This window comes from Solanum dulcamara, chromosome 2 (genome assembly GCF_947179165.1).
Source record: "Solanum dulcamara chromosome 2, daSolDulc1.2, whole genome shotgun sequence".
Lineage (NCBI taxonomy): Eukaryota > Viridiplantae > Streptophyta > Magnoliopsida > Solanales > Solanaceae > Solanum > Solanum dulcamara.
In genome coordinates this window covers 79,726,220-79,747,210 of record NC_077238.1, presented here as the reverse complement: position 1 = coordinate 79,747,210, position 20,991 = coordinate 79,726,220, and the positions used below count along the sequence as shown (strand labels likewise).

Genomic DNA, 20,991 nt, shown 5'->3' with positions numbered 1-20,991 from the left:
AAACTTGTATGATTAGTGGTTAGATGCTTATAACTACTCTCCCATTTTGCATGTGATAATCACATGCAAACTTTAGAAAAAGTCATGTTATGTGTTCTTAATTAGTTTATTTTATTTCAAGTTGAAGAAAAGTAGCTGTCTTTGTGACTTAAAATACACATCAACACAATCAATCATGTAGTCAAAGGAAAGATCTTTTCATTAAAAATAGTTACTAGTACTAGTCTAATAGTAGTAAGAAGTTAGGTGTTGATTTCCTCTATTTTGTACTTTAGTCTTCTTCTATAATTCAATAAATTTCTTTTAGTTTTTAAAATTATAAACAACATCATTCTTATTTGGAGTTTTGGGTCTTGATCAATTTGAATTAGGTCGAAAATTTTTATTTTGGAGGTAAAACGCTCTTTATTAAAAATAAATTTATATCCGAGGCTCGAATCTGAAACTTAAGAATGAAGGAGTACTTATTACTTTACCACAATATTTGATGACCATGTCACATATAAATTGCAACCAAAAAATAAACAAAATGAAATCGCTTTATTTATTAAGACGATCATTACCTTTTTGTGTTCTCTTCTTTCCTAAATTTTATCTGTCATTCGAGTGTCACTAGCAGTGTATTTTTCGAAGGTAGGATGATGCTAACCTCCTTGTGTTCAAACCTCCTTGTAACGACGTTATTTGTTTAAATAATTTTTTGACTGCTAATTAGATTTTCGCTCAAGATTCGTGTGAATGTCATTGTCACACAACCACCTACGCCAACAATTCCAACTATCACCACTAACAATCTCCGTTGCTAATTACCACCGCGCAACCACCTCTACCGTCAGCCACTACAGCCGAGCAACCATCACTAGACAAGCTCTACTGTCAACCATGCTCACCACCAACCATCAACCCACAATCATCATAATATGTATTCAATTTGAGATGTTTCATAAACAAACAAGTTTAATTAGTCAACGTTCAAATTCAGAGACAATATCTTAATAATCAAATATGAATATATGTATTCATATTCAGACATATTAATCTTTTTCATAAAAATACGAAGCCTATGTGTTCCTCGGGGAGAAGGAAAAAATTAGTTCAGTGTTTGACATCAAAGGATAATAATAGTCCTTCATCACAATGTTCTTCCGTTGCAATGGCAAACAATTTCATTTAGGGATTCATGGGAGATGATTCCTCAGCAGGGCATGCCCAATTCAATATATAAAAACGAAAGATGTCAGGAGAAGGTCTTAGCCCTTAAAATCCGTTGCGAAGAGAGATCAAAAACGAAGGTTTTCTGATGCAGTGCAGGCACTGGATGGAAAATATAATCGCAAAAACACTTATACAGCAATAGGCTTCCAATGAAAGAATTGGCTAGCTGACACTTAAATTAGGTACTATTTCAAGTGGTTTGATGACTACCTCGTGTTATATCTTCTGTCTAATTTGGTAGTGTACTCATCTCTGTCTCTCCCTTTGCTATGTTAATCTATGTTGCTTGAACTCTTCAAAAATGTCAATGGATGTGTGTCAGATTCTCCAAAAGTAGTGTATTTTTGAAGAATCTGACACGAGTACGGCATCGAAAGTGAAGAATCCGTGTAACTTAGATGTTAATCATCAGGAGGAGGAGCTCTTCTCATATTGACATTGATCAGACAAATATGATCCATTAGAGAAAAGCTCAAGAAAATGTTTTTCAAGCCTCTTTGCTCCGAAACCCGGTCTTATGATTTCAGCATCTCCCCAAACGGTACATTTGTTAGTTTCAGTGTCACCTAAACACCACCCCCCTGGCACTGGTTCGTCACGATTATGGTGGAGAAGTTCACGGTCGATCTTATCAAGAACCGGATCACCTGCCTTAAATGGGGAAGCAAATGCTGCTCCACTCATCACCAGGTCATTGAAGTCACTTGAGTTGAGCCGGCGAGCTTGTGATCTGGAGTTAAAAGAAGCATATTGCATGTTGTGGTTGATTGTTGTTCCATTGAATTTCCGCGAATTGCACAGAATGGTTGGAAAATATACAGATTCTGAGGATGGTGAGTTTGACAAGTACATTAACAGAGTTCTAGGGAGGTTATCCGAGCCTAAGATGCAGAACTCGGTAAACTTCCGACTCAAAATAGCAGATGATGACCCTGCAGTAAGAACAAATTAGTTGGTAGTAGAATGAAACTCATGCAAAACCTGTTATTTATAACAAATTGGCTGGTTATAAATGTCCTGTTTTACTAAGTTTCTAGACAATAACATGAGATAAATAGGAAGATAGAGACAGGATCTCGTGAAAACAGAAACCGTCATTTATGAGGAGTCTTGGCAATGCAAAAAAACCACCTCTATCTGAAATAATGTTTTCCAAAACGAAAAATGCAAAAAAGACACCAAGTCTGCAGAGCTTGAAATGAAAAACGTGAAGTGAAACACACAATTTTAAGAATAAAAAATCATCAAACATATGAAGTTAGTACTACTAGAATAACTAATTTCAGCATCAAATAAACAATAATTAGTCCAACTGCTCAAGTTTAAGATTCAAAGAACCAACCTATTCTATTTGGGATTACTTTGCACGTTATTGTTTGATGTGCATACTTTTCTAAAGCTCATGACTTCAAACTGAAGTGATAACCCCCTCGTTTTGCATCATTTCATCATTTTAAGCGGTGGCGTTTCGTATCGATCATGCTAATTATATTTCAATTCCATCATTGAGATGAAAGGGACAACTTTATAAGTCAATATTCATGGAAGTTTAAAACTCCATTAGCTCTGAAAGAAAGAAATTTTACTTTTCCACTCTCCTCCAGGGCCAAAATAGGCAAGTGATGAACTGCAGAGAAGGGAAGGCTGGACAAATTGAAATGGTGGAGAAGTTGAGGCACAAGTTACAAATTTTAAGCTGTTGGAGGTTGGGAATTTCTTCAAGATGGATTTTCTTATCTTTCAACTGATACTGAAGGATAATGTCAATTTGCTAGTTGTACACTTGTACTTAGCGAGGAAGGTGTGATTGTTGCAATAGAGTTGGGTTTCAAATGATCAAAAAAATATATATATCAACTAGAATGGGAGAAAATGATGAAAGGTTGACTGCCTGATGAAGAGAAGTGATGGAAAGAAAATAGAATAATAGCTTCAGGTTGTTGATGATATTTGGATTTTCTTTTACCTTTTCTGTGAAAAAAAAAACTAGAAAAGAGAAACTACAGGAACTGTGGTCAGTCATAGACAGTATCTTTTTGTAATTAGCCCCTGTGTTCATCATTTTTGTCATTCCATCAACTGGCCAATTAAATGAATGTAATTACAATTGGACTAAGTATTTAGTATCCTATAAAAAAAATTAGACAACGTCAGAGTAGCTTGTTCCTCTTTTAAAATGCAAAAAAAAAAAAGAAGAAGAAGAAGAAGTTAGTTTCGATACTTGATAAACTTGCCTCTCTACCTTCTCAAGATAAGGGTAAGGTCTGTGTACACTTTTCCCCATGTTGCTTGGACTCTTCAAAAATGTCGATGGGTGCATGTTGGATACTCCAAAAGTAGTGCATTTTGGAGAATCCAATACGGGTGCAACAACAATTTTGGAGAGTCCAAGCAACATAGCTCTACCTTCCTTAGACCCCACCTATGGGATTACATTGGATATGTTGTTGATACTCGATAAACTAAGTTGTGCCATGTGTCTCTGTCTCAGTAACGTATCAAATATGTTTTCACTACATTCACTGAACTATCATAACGAGCATTTTTACTAAATTCCTTCCCCTAGTAATCATTTTATGATCACATGGTGCATGCATGTTTCCAAGAAATTGTTTCAAGACAATCCCTTCCCTTATTTACTCATCCAAAAGCTACGGTTCAAATGAAAATCATTGGTGTACATGGTAATGACTTAAGTAACAGACTCTTGGTACACTTACATGAATGATCTGCAACAGATCCGTAGACTGAAATAGTTAATAAATTCAAAGTAAAACTAGTCTTCTATATATGTAGGTAAAGAGGCAAGAATCAAGGACACCTAAATATGTATCGCCTTTCTACATCAGGTTATGGAGATTCTTCCTAGAGATACTTAAACTATGGTTACTGCTCTATGAGGATTCTAAACTGTATTTGCTTCATTCAAGACCTCTTGGCGATTTTGGCTGGAAAGGAATGCAAAAGTGTTCAGAGCCTGATATGCAAGGGAAAATCATATGGAAAGATTATAAGACTGATAAATGAATGGAGTATGGATCTGAAAACCTTGTGCAGATCATTCTCCTTGCTTCAAACTAATTGCCTTCTTAACTTTCTAATCCTTTTCAGTTCTGGTTAATAGTTTTGTTGTTTCCACTTGAAAACCTTCAACGGAATCCCTAGCAATTTGTCAAAGGTTCTTTCTTAAGATATCAGTGGTGTCCAAATCACTTGCATGCATCTCCATTATTTCACAGGTTACCTGCTATTTCCCACCATGAGTATCGGGTAAAAGCTTAGTTGAATGAGAAGAAATCAACTTATTTTTTGGTCTCTGCTGGAATTTGAACACTAGTCTCCATTGTCAAAGAATCCTCTTTTTCTTTGATAAGTGAAAGGCTCAAAATTTTCTCTGCACCGTCTCCAGTATACATTTCCTTTTGAAACCGCATCTGGGATCCCCCCGCCCCTTCCCCCTCACAATAACCATGGTTCTTGTGGCAATAGATTTGGTTTTTAAATGAAAAAACATAAGTGTTAAATGAACTTCGAGAGGATGATGAAGAGTTGGATGTCAGATACGGAGAAAAATGGAAGAAAGGGGAATAGAGGAAAGAAGTTAGGTTGATGATGATATTTGAATTTTTCTCTGATTTAAAAAAAAAAGTGAAGTGAGAGGAACAATGATATAGCACAAGCAGTACGTTTTCCAGTTAGTCTCCATATATATCATAATTTGCTTCCATTAATTGTCCAAGCAAATAATTGCATTATAATTAGACACATTCAGACTTGAATATCACTAATATGAAGGGAAAGTAGGTATTTTTTGCTTTCTGAAAAGCAAAACTTTGAGGATAGTTTTGATATTTGATAGACTAGGTTCTGTTATCTATTTTGTGTGCATGCCTGTACCTCATGTTTACACTATCTTTATTGGTTAATACATCTACTATCTAAGTGGGGTTTTACTAAATGATCATTATATTATGGTCGAATATATAGAGAGCCCTCTAAACTTTTCAAATATTTCATCTAGACACCTTATCTAAGGGCCTGACCTTTTGAACACCCGATCTCTACTCAAACTGTGCCTATTAGATACGAGGAGCTTAAGCAGTCAAGCATATTTCCTTGATTAAAAGTATCCATATCACCTCCAAGAAATTGTTTTAAAGTAAAATAGAGATTATGAACAGTTCTACACCCTTTTCCCTTATTCTCCTATACGGAAAGAGATGCTTCCACCAAAAACTGTAAAGACTTAAACGATAGACCCCTGCAAGAGTTAACGTGAACGATCTTTCGCAGATCAATAGAGTGCAAAAGTTGCTGAATCCAAAGTAAAGCATAATTTCGATATTGTAGGAAAAGTGGGAAGAATCAAACCCACCTACTTTTGCATTGCATTTCTGCATTAAATTGTGGAGAAAGTTCATGGAGGTTTAGGGATATATTATGCCTGTTTCTTTCCCTCAAATACTTTCTAAGTTATGGATCAATGAGGATTCTGCTATCTGTTTCATTTCATTGGAGACATCTTGGTGATTTTGGCTGGAGAGAAACACGATCGTGTTTACTGCAAACATTACAGAGAAGACAGTTTCCCTTGCTTCGGAATGTTATAACAATCATCAATGAATGGAATTCTCATACTGCATAATGTTTCTGTTTTAATTTTATTTTCTAGTTTAATCCTTACTCCTTTCTCTTTAATATAAAAAGAGTTTCTTGTTCTCAGTGTTATAGTTGTCATTCTGTATCAAGAAAGTATTTTTCTCAATCACAGGAAAACAAGAGCAGAAGAGTTATTCACACAAAGCAGATAAAACAATAGACGGCATCCTCACCTGTGAATAATCGATAAGCATCTGGCAGTTCCCGTTTTTGAGTGGCATAATATACTTCACTTTCCTCTGCAAGATAGAGCCCTGGATCCACAACTATTGGTTTCAACTTCTTTGACCTACAGAATACAAAATAGTAGTAAGCACATGCTATCCACATGTTCATATCCTTTAGTACATATAGAAAATAATAACGGGAGAAGGATATGGTCATACTCTCTCCAACCAATGTAGCTCGAGTGGTTGACAAAATTAAGATCCTTGGGTAGATATGATAAAATGTGTAGAAGATCTGAAAATCAACAAGAATTTGCACCACAGGACTCATAAGTCATCGCCCATCACCAAAGAGAAAGCAAGGAGAAATGATTTAAGGATTGTCTAGCGCAACCAATCCAAACACACAAATGTTACAGTTCAATGACAAGAATTTGCATTACAAATCATCAGTTATCACTCACTCAACACCAAAGAGATAGCTGGATATAAGGAGATATGTTTTCAACTACACAGATTTATTGATCTAAAATCTAACAGTAATCCAGCCCAAATACCAATAAACTTTTTCAGGCAAGACATTTCTATTTATAATTTCTATTAGTATCTGTTATTTGTTAAACTTCTATTTCAAAATGCTTTGTCATGCTATCTTTAGTATTTTGTCGTGGCTTCTTCACTTCTGGTATTCCTTTTCCCGGACTGCTTTGTTATATCTTTTTCTTGAGCCGAGCGTCTATCAAAAACAACATATCTACCACCCAAGGTAGGGGTAAGGTCTGCGTACACACTACTCTCCTCATATTCCACTTGTGAGATTACACTGGGTACGTCGTTATTGTTGTACATTATTACTATTTATAAAAAAAGTTACCAATATCAATGAATGTATACAATTTCCAACATAACTTCTCAAAGAAACAAATTGCATCAAGTGCACGAATAATCCCTTCACGGCAAAGGTGATCAATGATCATTTTAAAGATAACTCTTTTTTGTTATAACCGTGGTGTCCGAAGGTACCTACCACCTCCCACAAGCACAGGCGGTAACTATGTCCCCCAAGGTTATTTTAAAGATAGTTTTTTGACTTCCCGCAGAAGAAAAATCAGTCTTTGATAAGATTTCAATTGAGATACTAAAGTGTAAACTCACAAAACATGGGATTTGACACTCAAAAAGCCCAAAAAGTAGCTAAGAAAAGAAAATTCGAAAATGATCACAAATAAAAGCTAAATCTTTTCATTTCATACCATCTTGAGTGACGAGTGGATAATCAGCAGCTGAGAGATTAATAAACCAATCCCAAGAACTGGAAAGTCGCAAAAGAATGGAAGCCCCATGAAGTGTAGCAGACAATGCAGAAGACCCAATTGAGTATCGAAAATCAGCTTTCCCAATAACATTTACATTCTGTGCAGCTTTAAAAACCGGCACAGACTGAACAGCAAGTGCCAAATTATCACGTTCCTTCTTTGTAGCTTTTCTATCAAGATGAAGTAAATACTGGCTTCTTGGATGGTATACAGCAAACAACAAACGGAGGATTCTTGAAGAGTCTTTAGTGGATCCAGAGATGAGGTAGGCAATTGAAGGTGGAGTGGGTGGAAGGGTATTTTGGTCATTTGGGTTTGATGGGGAGTTGAGATAGTTGTGAAAATTGGGGAAAAGGGAAGGATTGGGATGGGGAGGAAGAGGGATAGTAGAAGGGGAAAAGGAAAGGGAAAGTATAAGGAGAAGTGAGAATATGGCGGTGATAAGGAGGATAAAGGGTGTCGAAAAGGTAATCCGGCAAATGCTACTGCTACTGTTCTTACTGCCGGAACCGGCGCCGGCGGTGGAGGAAACAGTAGTTGTCGGCGGTTGAAGGTGGTGGTTGTGCATTTTGTTGGAAATTGTTACACGTGCCGGCGATGGCGGAGATCTTTGATTCTTCCTTTCATGAAGGCACGTATAATAAATAACATCCTCAGTTATTACATTATTCTTTTATTATTATTTTTTATAACTTATAAATTTCTCGAAACGGTCACTTATAAATATTGACGTCTAATATTATATAACACAAAATGGGCGAATAAACATCCACAAAGGCACATGCACGGGAGGTGACACCAACCACACCAAGAAAAAGTTTATCCTAACCTTTATATTCATGAAACAAATAGATATCAGCTGCACTCATACATCAGAACACAGAGGAAAAACATCAATGGAGGAAGAAGACAAAGTTACCAACACTATTCAATTCCAAAAAGGAGCTAAGCAAATTCCTTTAGATTGGCCTAAACAAGCATGGACACATCTCGAATTAGTTCGTCAAAAATCGCCATTAGTTCAATGTATAACCAATTTCGTTTCAATGGATTTCATGGCCAATATTCTGTTATCCGCCGGCGGATCGCCGGCGATGATTCATTCCGTTGATGAAATCCTTGAATTTACTCCAAAAGCCCTTGGAGTTTGCATAAATGCCGGAACTCTCACTCCTGACTGGCTACCGGGTATGAAATTGGCGGCACAGGTGGCGAATCAATCGAAAAAGCCTTGGGTGCTTGATCCTGTAGCTGCTGGTGGGTCAAGTTTCCGGTTAAAGGCGTGTTTGGAGCTATTTGATCTAAAGCCTAGTGTTGTTAGAGGCAATGGGTCTGAAATTCTTGCTCTTTTTAAGGGTTGTGTTGACTCAAATTCCAAGGTAACACATATTTTGGCCATGTAAATTTCACTTTTTCTTACAAGAAATATGCATTAATTAATCATGGTTAAGTGATAGTTATATATGTTCTAACATATGTGATGATGATGCTTTCGGTGATGAGTCAGAATTTCGTTAAGGAGTGTCAGAATATTTTTACCTAGCTACATCAGTGTAATTTCCCAATGACACCCCTTTGAATACATGTTAGCTCCACCACTGAATGCATTGATTGGTTTGGTATAAACATCCGACGCGATTAATGTATCAATATCAATTTCATCTTAGTTGGTGTGCTGACATTATGTCCAGTGTTGGGTTTTTTTTCAAGTCTCAGATTTGAACAACAGCAACAACAACAAGCTCAATATAATCCCACCATGTGGGGTTTGAGGAGGGTAGAGTGTACGCAGACCTAACCCCCACCTTGAAAGGTAGGGCGGTTGATTTCGAAAGACCCTCGGTTTAAGAGAGAAGAACAAGAGAGGAAAAACAAGGAAAACAAGACATAGGTCAGTAGGGTCAAGCATATCGAAGACAATATAAAAATATGAATAATGAGAGCGAGAAAGTCAGGGTAGGAAAGGCCGGAAAGAAAGGAGCATTAACTACTATAGATAAATAGGATACCCAAAGTAAACCGGACCAACAAATATAAGCAATAATCAAATGCAGAAATCAAATGTTAATAAACAAATGAGCAAAACTACAACTACTATGGAGAAAAGATAAGCCACCTAGCCCACTATCTTAGTCTGAATCCTCCACAGCCTCCTATCTAAGGTCATGTCCTCGGTGAGCTGCAACTGTGTCATATCATGTCTAATCACCTCTTCCCAATACTTCTTCGGCCTCCCTTTGCCCCTCCTGAAACCGTCCATAGCCAACCTCTCGCACCTCTGCACTGGAGCATCTGTGTCTCTCCTCTTCACATGCCCACACCATCTCAGTCTCACTTCCCGCATCTTGTCCTCCACCGATGCCACTCTCACCTTGTCTCGGATATCTTCATTCCTAATTCTATCCATCCTAGTGTGCCCACACATCCACCGTAGCATTCGCATTTCCGCGACTATCATCTTCTGAACATGAAGTTTTTTGATTGGCCAACCCTCCGCCCCGTACAATAGAGTCGGTCTAACCACCACTTTGTAGAACTTACCTTTGAGTTTTGGTGGCACTTTCTTGTCACACAGCACTCCGGAGGCGAGCCTCCATTTCATCCATCCTGCACCAATACGGTGTGAAACATCGTGGTCGATATCTCCATCTTCCTGTATAATAGACCCAAGATACTTGAAGCTTCTTTTCTTTTGAATGGCCTGGGTACCAAGCCTCACTTCCCCGTCAACCTCACAAGTCTGAGATTTGAACATGAGCAGAAAATGTAAAGAACCTCTAGTATGTTTGAGAACACTGAACTATTGAATGTAGAAATGAAACTGGTCAAATAGATAGTAATCTATACGATTTATAAGATATAGTAATTGTTACTTTGTATGTTGCTCGGACTCTCCAAAGTTAACGCCACACCTGTATCAGTTCCTCCAAAAATGCACTACTTTTAGAGGATCCGACAAGCACCCATTGCCCTTTTTAAATAGTCTGAACACCATAGGTTGTTTTAGTTGAATAACTTCCTAATGGTTTCTCTTTTATATTATAATCAAGCCAAAAAATGGGTCCTTTATCTGGTAGTCATTTTTTCCTTCTTGGGAAATGCTTAGTTTTACCAAAAGGCGCCATATTTTTCCAAGATCTGATGATATCAGGTCTATCCAAATTTTGGTCTCTCCTCGTATAACCTACAATTACCTTGTCTTTAATATTACTGATGTAAGAATGGGAGGAAGAAAAGAATCTTCTTCCATTTATGCAAAGTTAACTCCTCTTCAAGTTTCTTACTAACTGTATTTCTTATGCTATAGTTAGAAACTTTGTGAAATGGTGCATTTCTGCCTGTTGATGGTATAGGCAGAGTGGTAGCCAAGAAAAATCCTAAAATAGGTTGAAAATTGATTTATGTTCAATATATGGGTTGGGAAAATTGGTAATACATTGTCGTACCGAGAGCCTATCAAAAACGGTAGGGATTAAGGTTGCGTACATCTTGCTAGAAAAGGCTAGAAACAAGAATAGAAGAAGGAAAGTCAACAATGGTAGGCTGAAAAGAAAGAAAAAATTTGTACGCGTCGTTTGTCAAATTAGGCAGCTGCTTTGTGTTGAAACAGCTGTAACGCGTAGAAAAATATTAACGCGTAAAAAATTTTCACGTGTTTTCTTCTCCTATAAATAGAGGGCCTCATGCCCTCATTTATATCATCCAAAAATCCCAGAAAGAGAGAGTAAGAATACAAAGAGAGTTATACACCAAGATAAATATTGTAGTCTTGAGTGTCCTCTTTAGTAGTTGTTCCTTTTACAAGAGAGAAGTGTTAATTGTTGTTTTCTCCTTGTATTTGAGAGTTGTATACTCCATATTAAAATAGTGAGATCCTTCTACCCCGTGGTTTTTCCCCTCTATCTTTTAGAGGGGTTTCCACGTAAAATTCTCGTGTCTAATTTATTTTCATTATTTTCATCGTATCAAACTTTAGTTGTGGTGCTTCCTCCCCCAAACACATCTTACTCTCCCAAGAGCCCACTTGTGGGATTACACTGGGTATGTTATTGTTGTTGTTGTGTTGTTGTTTAAAAGTCTTTAAGTAATTATATACTAATATGGCGTTATGGACGGATTAATATACAGAAAATGAAATCATTAAATGAAGAGCAAGTAATCTTATGAAATATTCATATGGTTTGATTTGTCTTCTTTTAGGACATATTTTGCTGCCTGTGGTCATAAACATCAAAGTGATTACACGTCATTCTGTTGCTCTTTTCTTTTTAACCTTTTCCGCGTCTCATTTAGAATCATGTGCATCAAGTTAAACTTTAGAGAAGTTGATAGGGAGATTAATACTTTTTGATACACAAATATTTGATTGTGAGAAGTGAGAACACATCGTTACTGTATTACAACTTTCTCATCTGTTTCCATTTGACTGATTTAAGGGTGTGGATAGTGTACACGGTTCAAGTGATGCTGTTGAGGCTGCAAAAACACTTGCTCAACAAAGTGGTAGTGTAGTTGCTGTTTCTGGAGCTGTTGACTATATCACAGATGGTGATAGGGTCGTTTGTGTGCATAACGGAGTTCCTATGTTGCAAAAAATTACTGCATCTGGATGTTCTGTCACTGCCCTTATTGCTGCCTTTGTTGCAGTTGATCCATCCCACGCTGTTGAAGCGACAGCTTCTGCATTGGCTATCTTTGGTGTCGCGAGTGAGATAGGGATGGACATGGCTAGAGGTCCAGCTTCATTGCGGACACTATTGATTGATTCGTTATATGGACTTGATGAAGCCACTGCACTTGGTCGAGTAAGAATCAACCACTTTTAATGCTTAGAGGAGAAATGAATGTGTGCATTGTCCGTTAAACCAAATGTGAAGATTTTAGCATCAAGTATATGTCAAATAGTCAGCTCATATTATTTTACTGGAAGATTTTTTACGTCCTTGAACCCGTAATAAAAGCATGCAACAAGAGAAGGTGATGATTGCCTAAAGTCCACAAAACTCACTTAGGCTTTCATATACATATTCCTCCAAGAAAAAATTCTACATCTTGTGTTTGTATATATTATTACTGTACTCTTATAAATAAGAGGCTTGAGGCACACATGTGTGCTTCTTGGAATTAACTTTGCATTAAAGGATAGTTTTGTCATTTAAGTTTTTCCTCTTACAATTAATGCTCTAACCATCTTGCACTCACTGTTACATTGTTAGTACCTTTTTCATTTATGGACAAAAAAGCTAGTACATTTCCCACCTGCTGCTTTCAATTCTCAAACATAAATTACAATAGCAGTAGTTCTCCACAAAAAACTTACTTATTATTATATTTAAGCACACATGTCATGGTAATTATTAAATAAATTTTTAATAATTTATATATTTAAAAATTAGGTAAAAAAATATTATAATTAACAATTTTTTAAAAAAAATACAAAAAAAATTTGGTCAAATAAAAAGTTGATACGATTCTTCATATTTCATCCGTACTACATAAATTGAGACAAAAAGAGTAAAAATATTTTCAATAATTTGTATAATTGCAAATTGTGTTTAAAAAACTATAAATCATAATAATTAAAGACTTATAATAATGGAAAAAATAAAAAAATTATGGTCAAAATTTTGTTTTATTGACTCTCAAAATTCTAGTTGTATCACATAAATTGGGATAAAGGAGAAGTAACATGTATTGAACTCATGACATATAAAAAAAAAAAAAACAGTCAAAGAAAATTTAATTAACTTCCAAATTTTATATGTGCCACATAAATTGAAATAGAGAGTGTAAAGACATTTTGAATAAAGGGCAGCCCGGTGCACTAAAGCTCCCGCTATGCGCGGGGTCCGGGGAAGGGCCTGACCACAAGGGTCTATTGTACGCAGCCTTGCCTTGCATTTCTGCCAGATGCTGTTTCCAAGGCTTGAACCCGTGACCTCCTGGTCACATGGCAGCAACTTTACCAGTAAAGACATTTTGAATAATTTATATATTTATAAATTAAGTCAAAAATATTATAAATTATAATAATTAACAACTTAATTAATTTTTAAAATTAAAATTAAAAAAAATATTTGATTAACTTTCAAAATTCTATTAACAATAAATTCAAATATAATATATATTGAGCCCGTGCCATTTGGTGTGTTTATATATATATACATATCAGTCTTTACCTATTGCCTATCATTTGAAATATACAACACCTATTATGTGAGCTTGATCTCACCAATAATAGAAAATTTAACCATTTTACTCCCAATTATTCACCCAACTGATACTCCTATCCTGTGTATGATAATAGCAAAATCTTTTATACTAGTTGGAAAATTCTTGGAAGTCAGATAGTCACTGAGAACAAGAGAGTAGATTAAAAATGAGGATGCCGCATTGTCTTGCAAATATTACAAGTTCTCAACCTACAAAAACATGAATTCATAATTCATCTCTTGCTATTGTTACAATTGAGGTACCATGAGCAACAACCTTAAGTTTCTTATTCTGTGTGCTTAAATTGTATGTCAGGCAGCTTGAATCACTGTTCTTTGCTAGTGCATTAGTAGTCCATACCACCACCAGGCATAGCTGGAGATGCTTTCTCATCCTTGGGAAGCTCAACAACAACAGCTTCAGTTGTAGTCAATAAAGACGACACACTGCATGCACCAAAAACAGCAAAAGCACGAGTTTAACTTCTATACACAATGTACAAGTTTTTATGCAACTAAATATTAGGAAGAATGCCAACTAGCAAAGAGAGTAAGTAAATTGGAAGACGGAAATCTAAGAAGAGTATGCTCACCTAGCAGCATCAATCAGAGCCGTCCTAATTACTTTCAATGGGTCAATGATTCCTGCTTTTACCATATCAACATATTCACCTGTTGCAGAGATGAACATAGAACGAGATTAATCAGTTTCTTTCATATGCATTGACAATGCAACCTATTTTAAATCTAGCTTTTAGGAAATAGAATCTTTTATCAGGTGGGAATTTAGAAGGAACAAGAGATGAGCATCCAAACCTTTTGCCGCATCATATCCAAGATCAGGGTTATCCTGCTCCAACAGTTTGCCAACAACTACTGATCCCTCCACTCCAGCATTAGAGGCAATTGTATGTACTGGTGTCTGCAATTAGAAATTCATTCCAAAGCATCACAGCTATGCTAATTATGATTTGACAACTACTTATTCCTGAGAAATAATATCTTAAGGAATCTAATCTGCTGCAGGTACGATAGCAAAATTTGTTAAAATGTTAAGACCTTCAGAGCATTCTGAATAATCTGCACACCAATCTTCTGGTCAAAGTTGGCTGTTGGCAATGTGTCCAATTCTTTTGATGCATAAAGAAGCGCAACCCCACCACCTGCACGACAAGAACTGGATTAGTCTCCCACTATAGGCTCTTAGGTGAGACGGACCAGGCATTAAGAGACATGAACATGTAATAACCTGGAACAATTCCTTCCTCTACAGCAGCTTTTGTAGCATTCAAAGCATCTGTAACTCTGTCTTTCTTCTCACTAACCTCAACTTCACTAGCTCCTCCTACCTGACAAACCATACTAATCCAAATTAACGTACCTTCTACAATTGTCTTGATTATTTGCGAGCTTGGACTAAAAGTTGTAAATTACTTATACATGTAAAAAGAGTTGGGATCCTTTTCTCGGCGTACTTAGGTTCTCATAGAAAACAAACTGCAGTCAAATTGCATACCTTCAACACTGCAACACCCCCTGAAAGCTTAGCAAGTCTTTCCTGCAATTTCTCCTTGTCATAATCAGATGTGCTCAGTTCAATTGCTGATCTAATCTGTCAATACAAAGAGCACAACATATGTTCAACCCCACAATTTTGGATAATATGGTGTATATAGTGATGATATAAGTGCAGATGTACACAAATATACCTGTTCACATCTCTCCTCTATGGCCCTCTTCTCACCCGCACCATCAAGAACGACAGTGTCATCCTTGGAGATAGTCACCTAGAAAAAAAAATGAAATGCCATGAGACTACAAGAAAGCAGAAATGTGCAGCAGCAAGTTAAAAAATAGAAAAACTAAACAAGAATTGCAATGGAGAACTACTTTACATGCACCATTAAATAATACCAGAGAGCAGGGATTCACTTATCAAATATACCTTTTTGCATTTTCCCAGCATGTCCAACTCCACATTTTCAATGTTCAATCCAAGTTCTTCCGTTATGACCTATCATGCACAGGGAAGAAATGTGGGTGGTGTCAGAAGAAATAGCAAATAACTTATACAGGAGCATACCAGAACAGTTGCTTACCTGGCCTCCAGTTAAAGCAGCAAGATCTTGCAAATTAGCCTTCCTGTTTTCACCAAATCCTGGAGCTTTGATGGCGCAAACCTGTATCATTTTCCAGTATAATTAGCTGAACAACGAGTTATACAGACCATCAACAAAGAAAACATGTTCTTCCTCAAAGCAGCAAACTACCTTGATTCCCGCACGAAGCTTGTTCAGAATAAGTGTAGCAAGTGCTTCACTCTCCACATCTTCGGACACAATTAAGAGGGGCCTTTGTCTCTGAATATATGAAGAGTAAGTAACAACTCCAATGGTCATAGTTGAAACTCCAAGAATCTCAGAAGAAGAAAAACTACCTTTAAAGCCAACTCTAGCACTTTCACAATAGCATTTATGCTTGAGATTTTTTTCTCATGAATAAGAATAAGTGGGTCATCCAGCTCCTGTCAGGTATCAAAATAGTTGTGAGTTCAAATGAAAAAGAGGCTGGCTGTAAAATATATAAGACCACCACATCGTCAAGCAGCTGAGTGAATATTGACAAAATAAAGACATACACATTTCTGGTTCTTCTCATTTGTGATAAAGTATGGGGATATGTAGCCCCTGTCCAGCTTCATCCCCTCAACAACTTCCAATTCATTTTCCAGTGTCTTTCCATCCTGCATGATATTAGAAATGAATCAGTGTCACATCTTTTTATATGAAGGAAATGAGTTAGTGTGATGTCTTTACAACAAGATTCCATATGTTTCCAACTCAGTTATCACTAAGTAAAGGATAATACAATATTCTTATCGGATTCTTGCACAATGTTTTTTGGTTATTACCAACTCAGATGGATCAAATGACAATAAGTTTAGTTGTAACTCAACATCTTCTCTTCTTTGAAAGTACATCCAACAAGGCATTAAAGATATTAAGATTTTACCGGACCAGAAACTTGAGAAAAAGTTCAGACCATTATGGCAAAATAGACCAGGTGTTATATATACATAAACAGTATCAAGAAGTTACTTACTTGAATAGTGATGACGCCTTCCTTTCCTACTTTCTCCATAGCCTTTGCAATTATCTCACCTATTTCCCTTTCTCCATTTGCGGATATTGTACCAACCTATCAAAGGGTCATATCATAATCTTATTAGAAACTGTGCAGCAGGAACACTCTAGAGCAGAAGATTGATATCTCATTCAGTTATCCAACGCATTAGTGTTTTGAAATTATTCCTTGCACCAAAGAGCAACTTAGATTCTTCGTTTACCCCCTCAATTTTATTCTTGCAATATCAGAATCCTAGTGGAAATAAGACAGCACTGACATCTAACACACTGCAGCAGAACATTGGTATCACTTTTTAAAATGACTTCCTATCCCCCTCCCATTTTCTTGTGCGTGTGTCGGGTGGGGGGTGGGGTGGGGGGGAGAGAGGCCAGAGGAGCTTGCTGCTCAAAAATATTGATGTTTAAGTACCACAAAAGACTTCCCCTTCAGAGTGAGATTCATAGAAGTTTGAAGCTAGCAAAGATACCTGGGCAATCTCCTCAGATGTGCTTATCATCCGTGCTCTGCTTTTAAGGTTTGTTACAACAGCATCGACAGCCATTGTGATACCTCGTCTAAGATCCATTGCATTCATACCAGCAGCTACAGACTTGCACCCTTCAGCAAATATTGCTCGGGTGAGGACGGTTGCACAAGTGGTACCTGAAATACAGAAATAGAGTTAAACTCAAACAGAGATGTGATAGATTTTTAGACTTACCGAGTAAACTAGGCACAAATGAAGACACACAGAGGAAGAAGCACTATATATGAAATCTTACCATCACCAGCAGCATCATTAGTGGCACTGGCAACCTGCTTTACAAGGCTGGCACCAACATTTTTTATTTTGTCCTTGAATTCCACACTTTTTGCAACAGTGACACCATCTTTTGTCACCTTGGGTGCACCCCAACTTTGTTCAATCACCACATTACGACCCTTCATAAATAAACATACAACATTAGTTGTCACCTAGTGATTTGTTCTCAGCAAAATCGAGAATATATTGGTGGTGCTCCACTTTATATTTTGTCCCCTGCGAGTATATCAGCATATAGAAATCTTGCTTGTCCAGTCATCCTCCAAGCTCAAATGGTACGAACAAGGAGAGAGAACTAGTAACATATTTCACTTTTAATTGAAAGGGAACAATCAGATGCTAAGCTTTCCAACATCTTGATTTCAAATTACTCGGGAAAGAAGAGTAGTAACCAACAAGAACCAACAGAACCAACAGAACTGAGTATTTTTAGTTGGGACAATCCCACTAAGCTTATTTTTAGTTGGGACAATCCCACTAAGCTTCTTTTCTAGGAGGCAAGTCACTCTAAGCCACTTTCAATTGCTTCAAGATGTTAAAATTCTTAATAGAGACCTAATTTACTCGGACTCGGGTGTCCTATATGGGTGCAGTTCTACAGATCGGATTATTCATGATCTAAATTGTAAAATTCACGCATACGGATCCAGGTATGGATATAGGTGAGGGGAATTTGACTAGAAATAATTCAAATAACTAAAAATAGAGTTAAAAAAACCTAAATTATGAGATATTAGGTGGAGAACTTGAGGAGAAAATACTAATCAAGAGGAGAATCTTGGAAGGAGATAAAAGAAAAAGGAGCAACACAGAAATTTCTATATACAAGGTATTCTATTTTCTTCAGTTTCACCTAAGCTTTTGTTTTGATTTCAGAAATCACTGAATCTATCCGGAATTTCTCAGTCGATTTTGGTCGAGGTACCCAAAAATTGGTCAACCAGATCAGTAAAGACCCCACACCCACATCGTGTCAACACAGGTGTCTCGCCGAAAGTGAAGAATCCAAGCAACATAGATAGAGACGGCATTAGGGTTTAGCTTTAATGACGACAAACTTAATGTGAGTGTTTCCTATATGTGTAGAATTGCAGAACTTACCATATTAGCTCTTTTAAAGAAAATCAAGTAAAATAGCTATATGCAAATATAGTCGTATGGAAAGGAATCAATCAACAACCAATAAAGAAGGAAAGAAGCATATCGAGTAAGTAGAATTAAATAGGAAGATTCTACGCCAATCAATGCTCAAGATATCAAGGTCGTAATTAAACGTCTTCTACGGAAACAAGTACCAAAACACACATTTCTTACCGAAACCGTAGAAACTAATCATCACCTTTTGAAGACTATGAAGACTTAGCCAATGGCAGAATATGAAAGCTCTGCACTTAATCTTGGGAAAAAATCATCTAAGTATCTTTGAAGGATCAATTCTCTTGGGTTGCCATCTCTGTCAAAGACCTCAACGACTAGATCGAGAAACTATTAAAGGAGACATGAAAAAAATATACGTCTAAACCTTCTCAAACACTTATGTTTTAACGAGCATTGTATTCCTTTTCAAAAATAGTTGTGTATTCAAAAGCGAGGAGAGGAAACTATTATTGGTGAGACGTTGTATCAATCAAGAGTGAAAAGATTGAGTATAACCATTGGAACTACGACAAACTTAGAATACCCTTCCGACCCAAGGGACTGGACTAAGATCCACTTAGGATCGCTACGTGTATTAAACATTTGGTGTAATTCTACTTTTTGTCTTTACTTTTCAGGTGCTTTAATTTTAAGTATCTACTTCCATGTCAGTCCACTCATCTCTGAGACGCGGAATATAAAAAGAAGTCAACTCACCCCACCCCCCACAAAACCCAACCCCAACCCACTCTAGCACTATCAGATGGATCCTTTTAGTAGATTTTTCTATCACAACCATCACATTACAAACCAGAGCAGTAAAATGTACTAACAGACAAACACCAAAAACATCATATCTAAATCACTAACATCAAGAACTTGAAATCAATATTTAACATGAGTACTACTACTAGTCTACTACTATTGTAACTTCAATTACTCATCAACGGGGTAACAAAAAAAAAACCTTTGGACCCATAGTGACTTTAACTGCATCAGCAAGCTGCTCAACACCTTGAAGCATCAGTCCCCTAGCTTCAACTCCAAATTTAATATCCTTAGCAGCATAGTTTCTGCTCCAATTCAACCTACTACCAACCTGCATACAAAATCATCTCAAATACCAATTCAATCCCAAAAAAGATACATTTTTTCATATGAAAAGTTACCAAAATGGAACTTTTCTGATCTACAAGCAAAAAATTACCTGTTGGGTGCTCTTTCTGGCAACCCTGTACAAACAAGAAAATGGTATTTGTTAAAAGCGGGATTTACATAAAATCTAGTTCAAATAATACACAATTACACAAAAAAGACATTTTTTTGCATAATATATAGAGGGGTTTGAAAAAAAAAATTAAAAATTTGAGAAAATACCAGGATTTAGAAGCAAGTTTTGTTGCAAAACGATACATAATTGTACAAGAAAATTTTTGCAGCTGAGAAAAGGAGAGATGACTGAAGAGAGGAGAAGTGGAAGAAGTAGGCTTATTTAGAGAAGAAAAGAAGGCTCTAGAACATACAGCTATTAGGGTTTTTAGGGTTTTAACTTTTATTATATAATTAATTAAAAAGAGAAAAGGTTTTGAATTATAAAATGAATTTTTTGCAACCAAAAAAAAGGTTTTCTTATGCTATCTTGCCTTTTAATTTACTAATTTGAATTGAAAAATTCTCAGCTTGGAGAAGAAGAAACAAGGATTTTTTTTAAGGAGGATAATGAGGAAAGAAATTGTAAAAATGTTATTTTTATTTTTTACTTTTGTTCAAGACGATTGAAGTTTATCCATGAAAAATGCTTTTAAGAATTTCTAAATAAATCTATATCGAATCAATTTAAGGTCGGTCATTTTCACTACAGAAAACTTATAAGTTTGATTTTATGATTTAGGCATTATCTATTTGGTATACATTTACATGTCCAAACAATGTTAATTAATGTTTGTTTCTCGAAAATATTTTTTGTGCATGATATTTATTGGGTCGTGTTTTAATTTTATATAGAATGTGTGTTTCGTTGTAGCTAAGCTTATCGTTAGCATATGCTAAAGTCAAGCTTCGAGCACAATTGTTTGTCGCTTCTGGCCTTATCCATCACCTCACCCGAGATTCAAGTCAATGTCGACATAGATCTCTTGATTTATCACGGCTCAATATAATGAGTGAAAATTATATATATCACTGGATATTACTAATATTATAGGTAGAATATTGTTATATAAAAGTGAAATGTAACATGAAAAAATCATCTCACCTATACCTCTGTTTGTTAAATTATATATAAATATTTGAAATTATTTTTTTTAACTTACTAAATACTAAAAAAAATACTTAAT

General features: G+C 36.2%; 3 protein-coding genes across 3 annotated transcripts; 1 reads left to right on the top strand and 2 right to left on the bottom strand.

The window, feature by feature from the left end:
* Positions 1–1,164: 1,164 nt before the first annotated feature.
* Positions 1,165–8,067, bottom strand: LOC129880944 (beta-glucuronosyltransferase GlcAT14A-like). The gene is made up of 4 exons (XM_055955222.1): positions 7,295–8,067; positions 6,261–6,336; positions 6,048–6,163; positions 1,165–2,147 (listed from the first exon to the last, which is right to left on the bottom strand). Exons 1-4 carry the CDS (start codon positions 7,923–7,925, stop codon positions 1,624–1,626), a joined length of 1,347 nt encoding a protein of 448 aa, XP_055811197.1. The 5' UTR covers positions 7,926–8,067; the 3' UTR covers positions 1,165–1,623.
* Positions 8,068–8,090: 23 nt separating this feature from the next.
* LOC129880945 (hydroxyethylthiazole kinase) lies at positions 8,091–12,532 on the top strand. The gene is made up of 2 exons (XM_055955223.1): positions 8,091–8,736; positions 11,794–12,532. The coding sequence occupies exons 1-2, from the start codon at positions 8,197–8,199 to the stop codon at positions 12,181–12,183; spliced, it is 930 nt and encodes a 309-aa protein (XP_055811198.1). The 5' UTR covers positions 8,091–8,196; the 3' UTR covers positions 12,184–12,532.
* A 1,176-nt stretch (positions 12,533–13,708) lies between these two features.
* On the bottom strand, positions 13,709–20,168 carry LOC129880943 (chaperonin CPN60-2, mitochondrial-like). The gene is made up of 18 exons (XM_055955221.1): positions 20,033–20,168; positions 19,863–19,887; positions 19,623–19,754; positions 17,478–17,637; positions 17,183–17,358; positions 16,672–16,767; positions 16,208–16,312; positions 16,007–16,093; positions 15,840–15,929; positions 15,669–15,749; positions 15,515–15,583; positions 15,279–15,356; positions 15,086–15,181; positions 14,819–14,918; positions 14,629–14,732; positions 14,386–14,491; positions 14,163–14,241; positions 13,709–14,016 (listed from the first exon to the last, which is right to left on the bottom strand). Exons 1-18 carry the CDS (start codon positions 20,068–20,070, stop codon positions 13,917–13,919), a joined length of 1,722 nt encoding a protein of 573 aa, XP_055811196.1. The 5' UTR covers positions 20,071–20,168; the 3' UTR covers positions 13,709–13,916.
* Between the last annotated feature and the right edge of the window lie 823 nt (positions 20,169–20,991).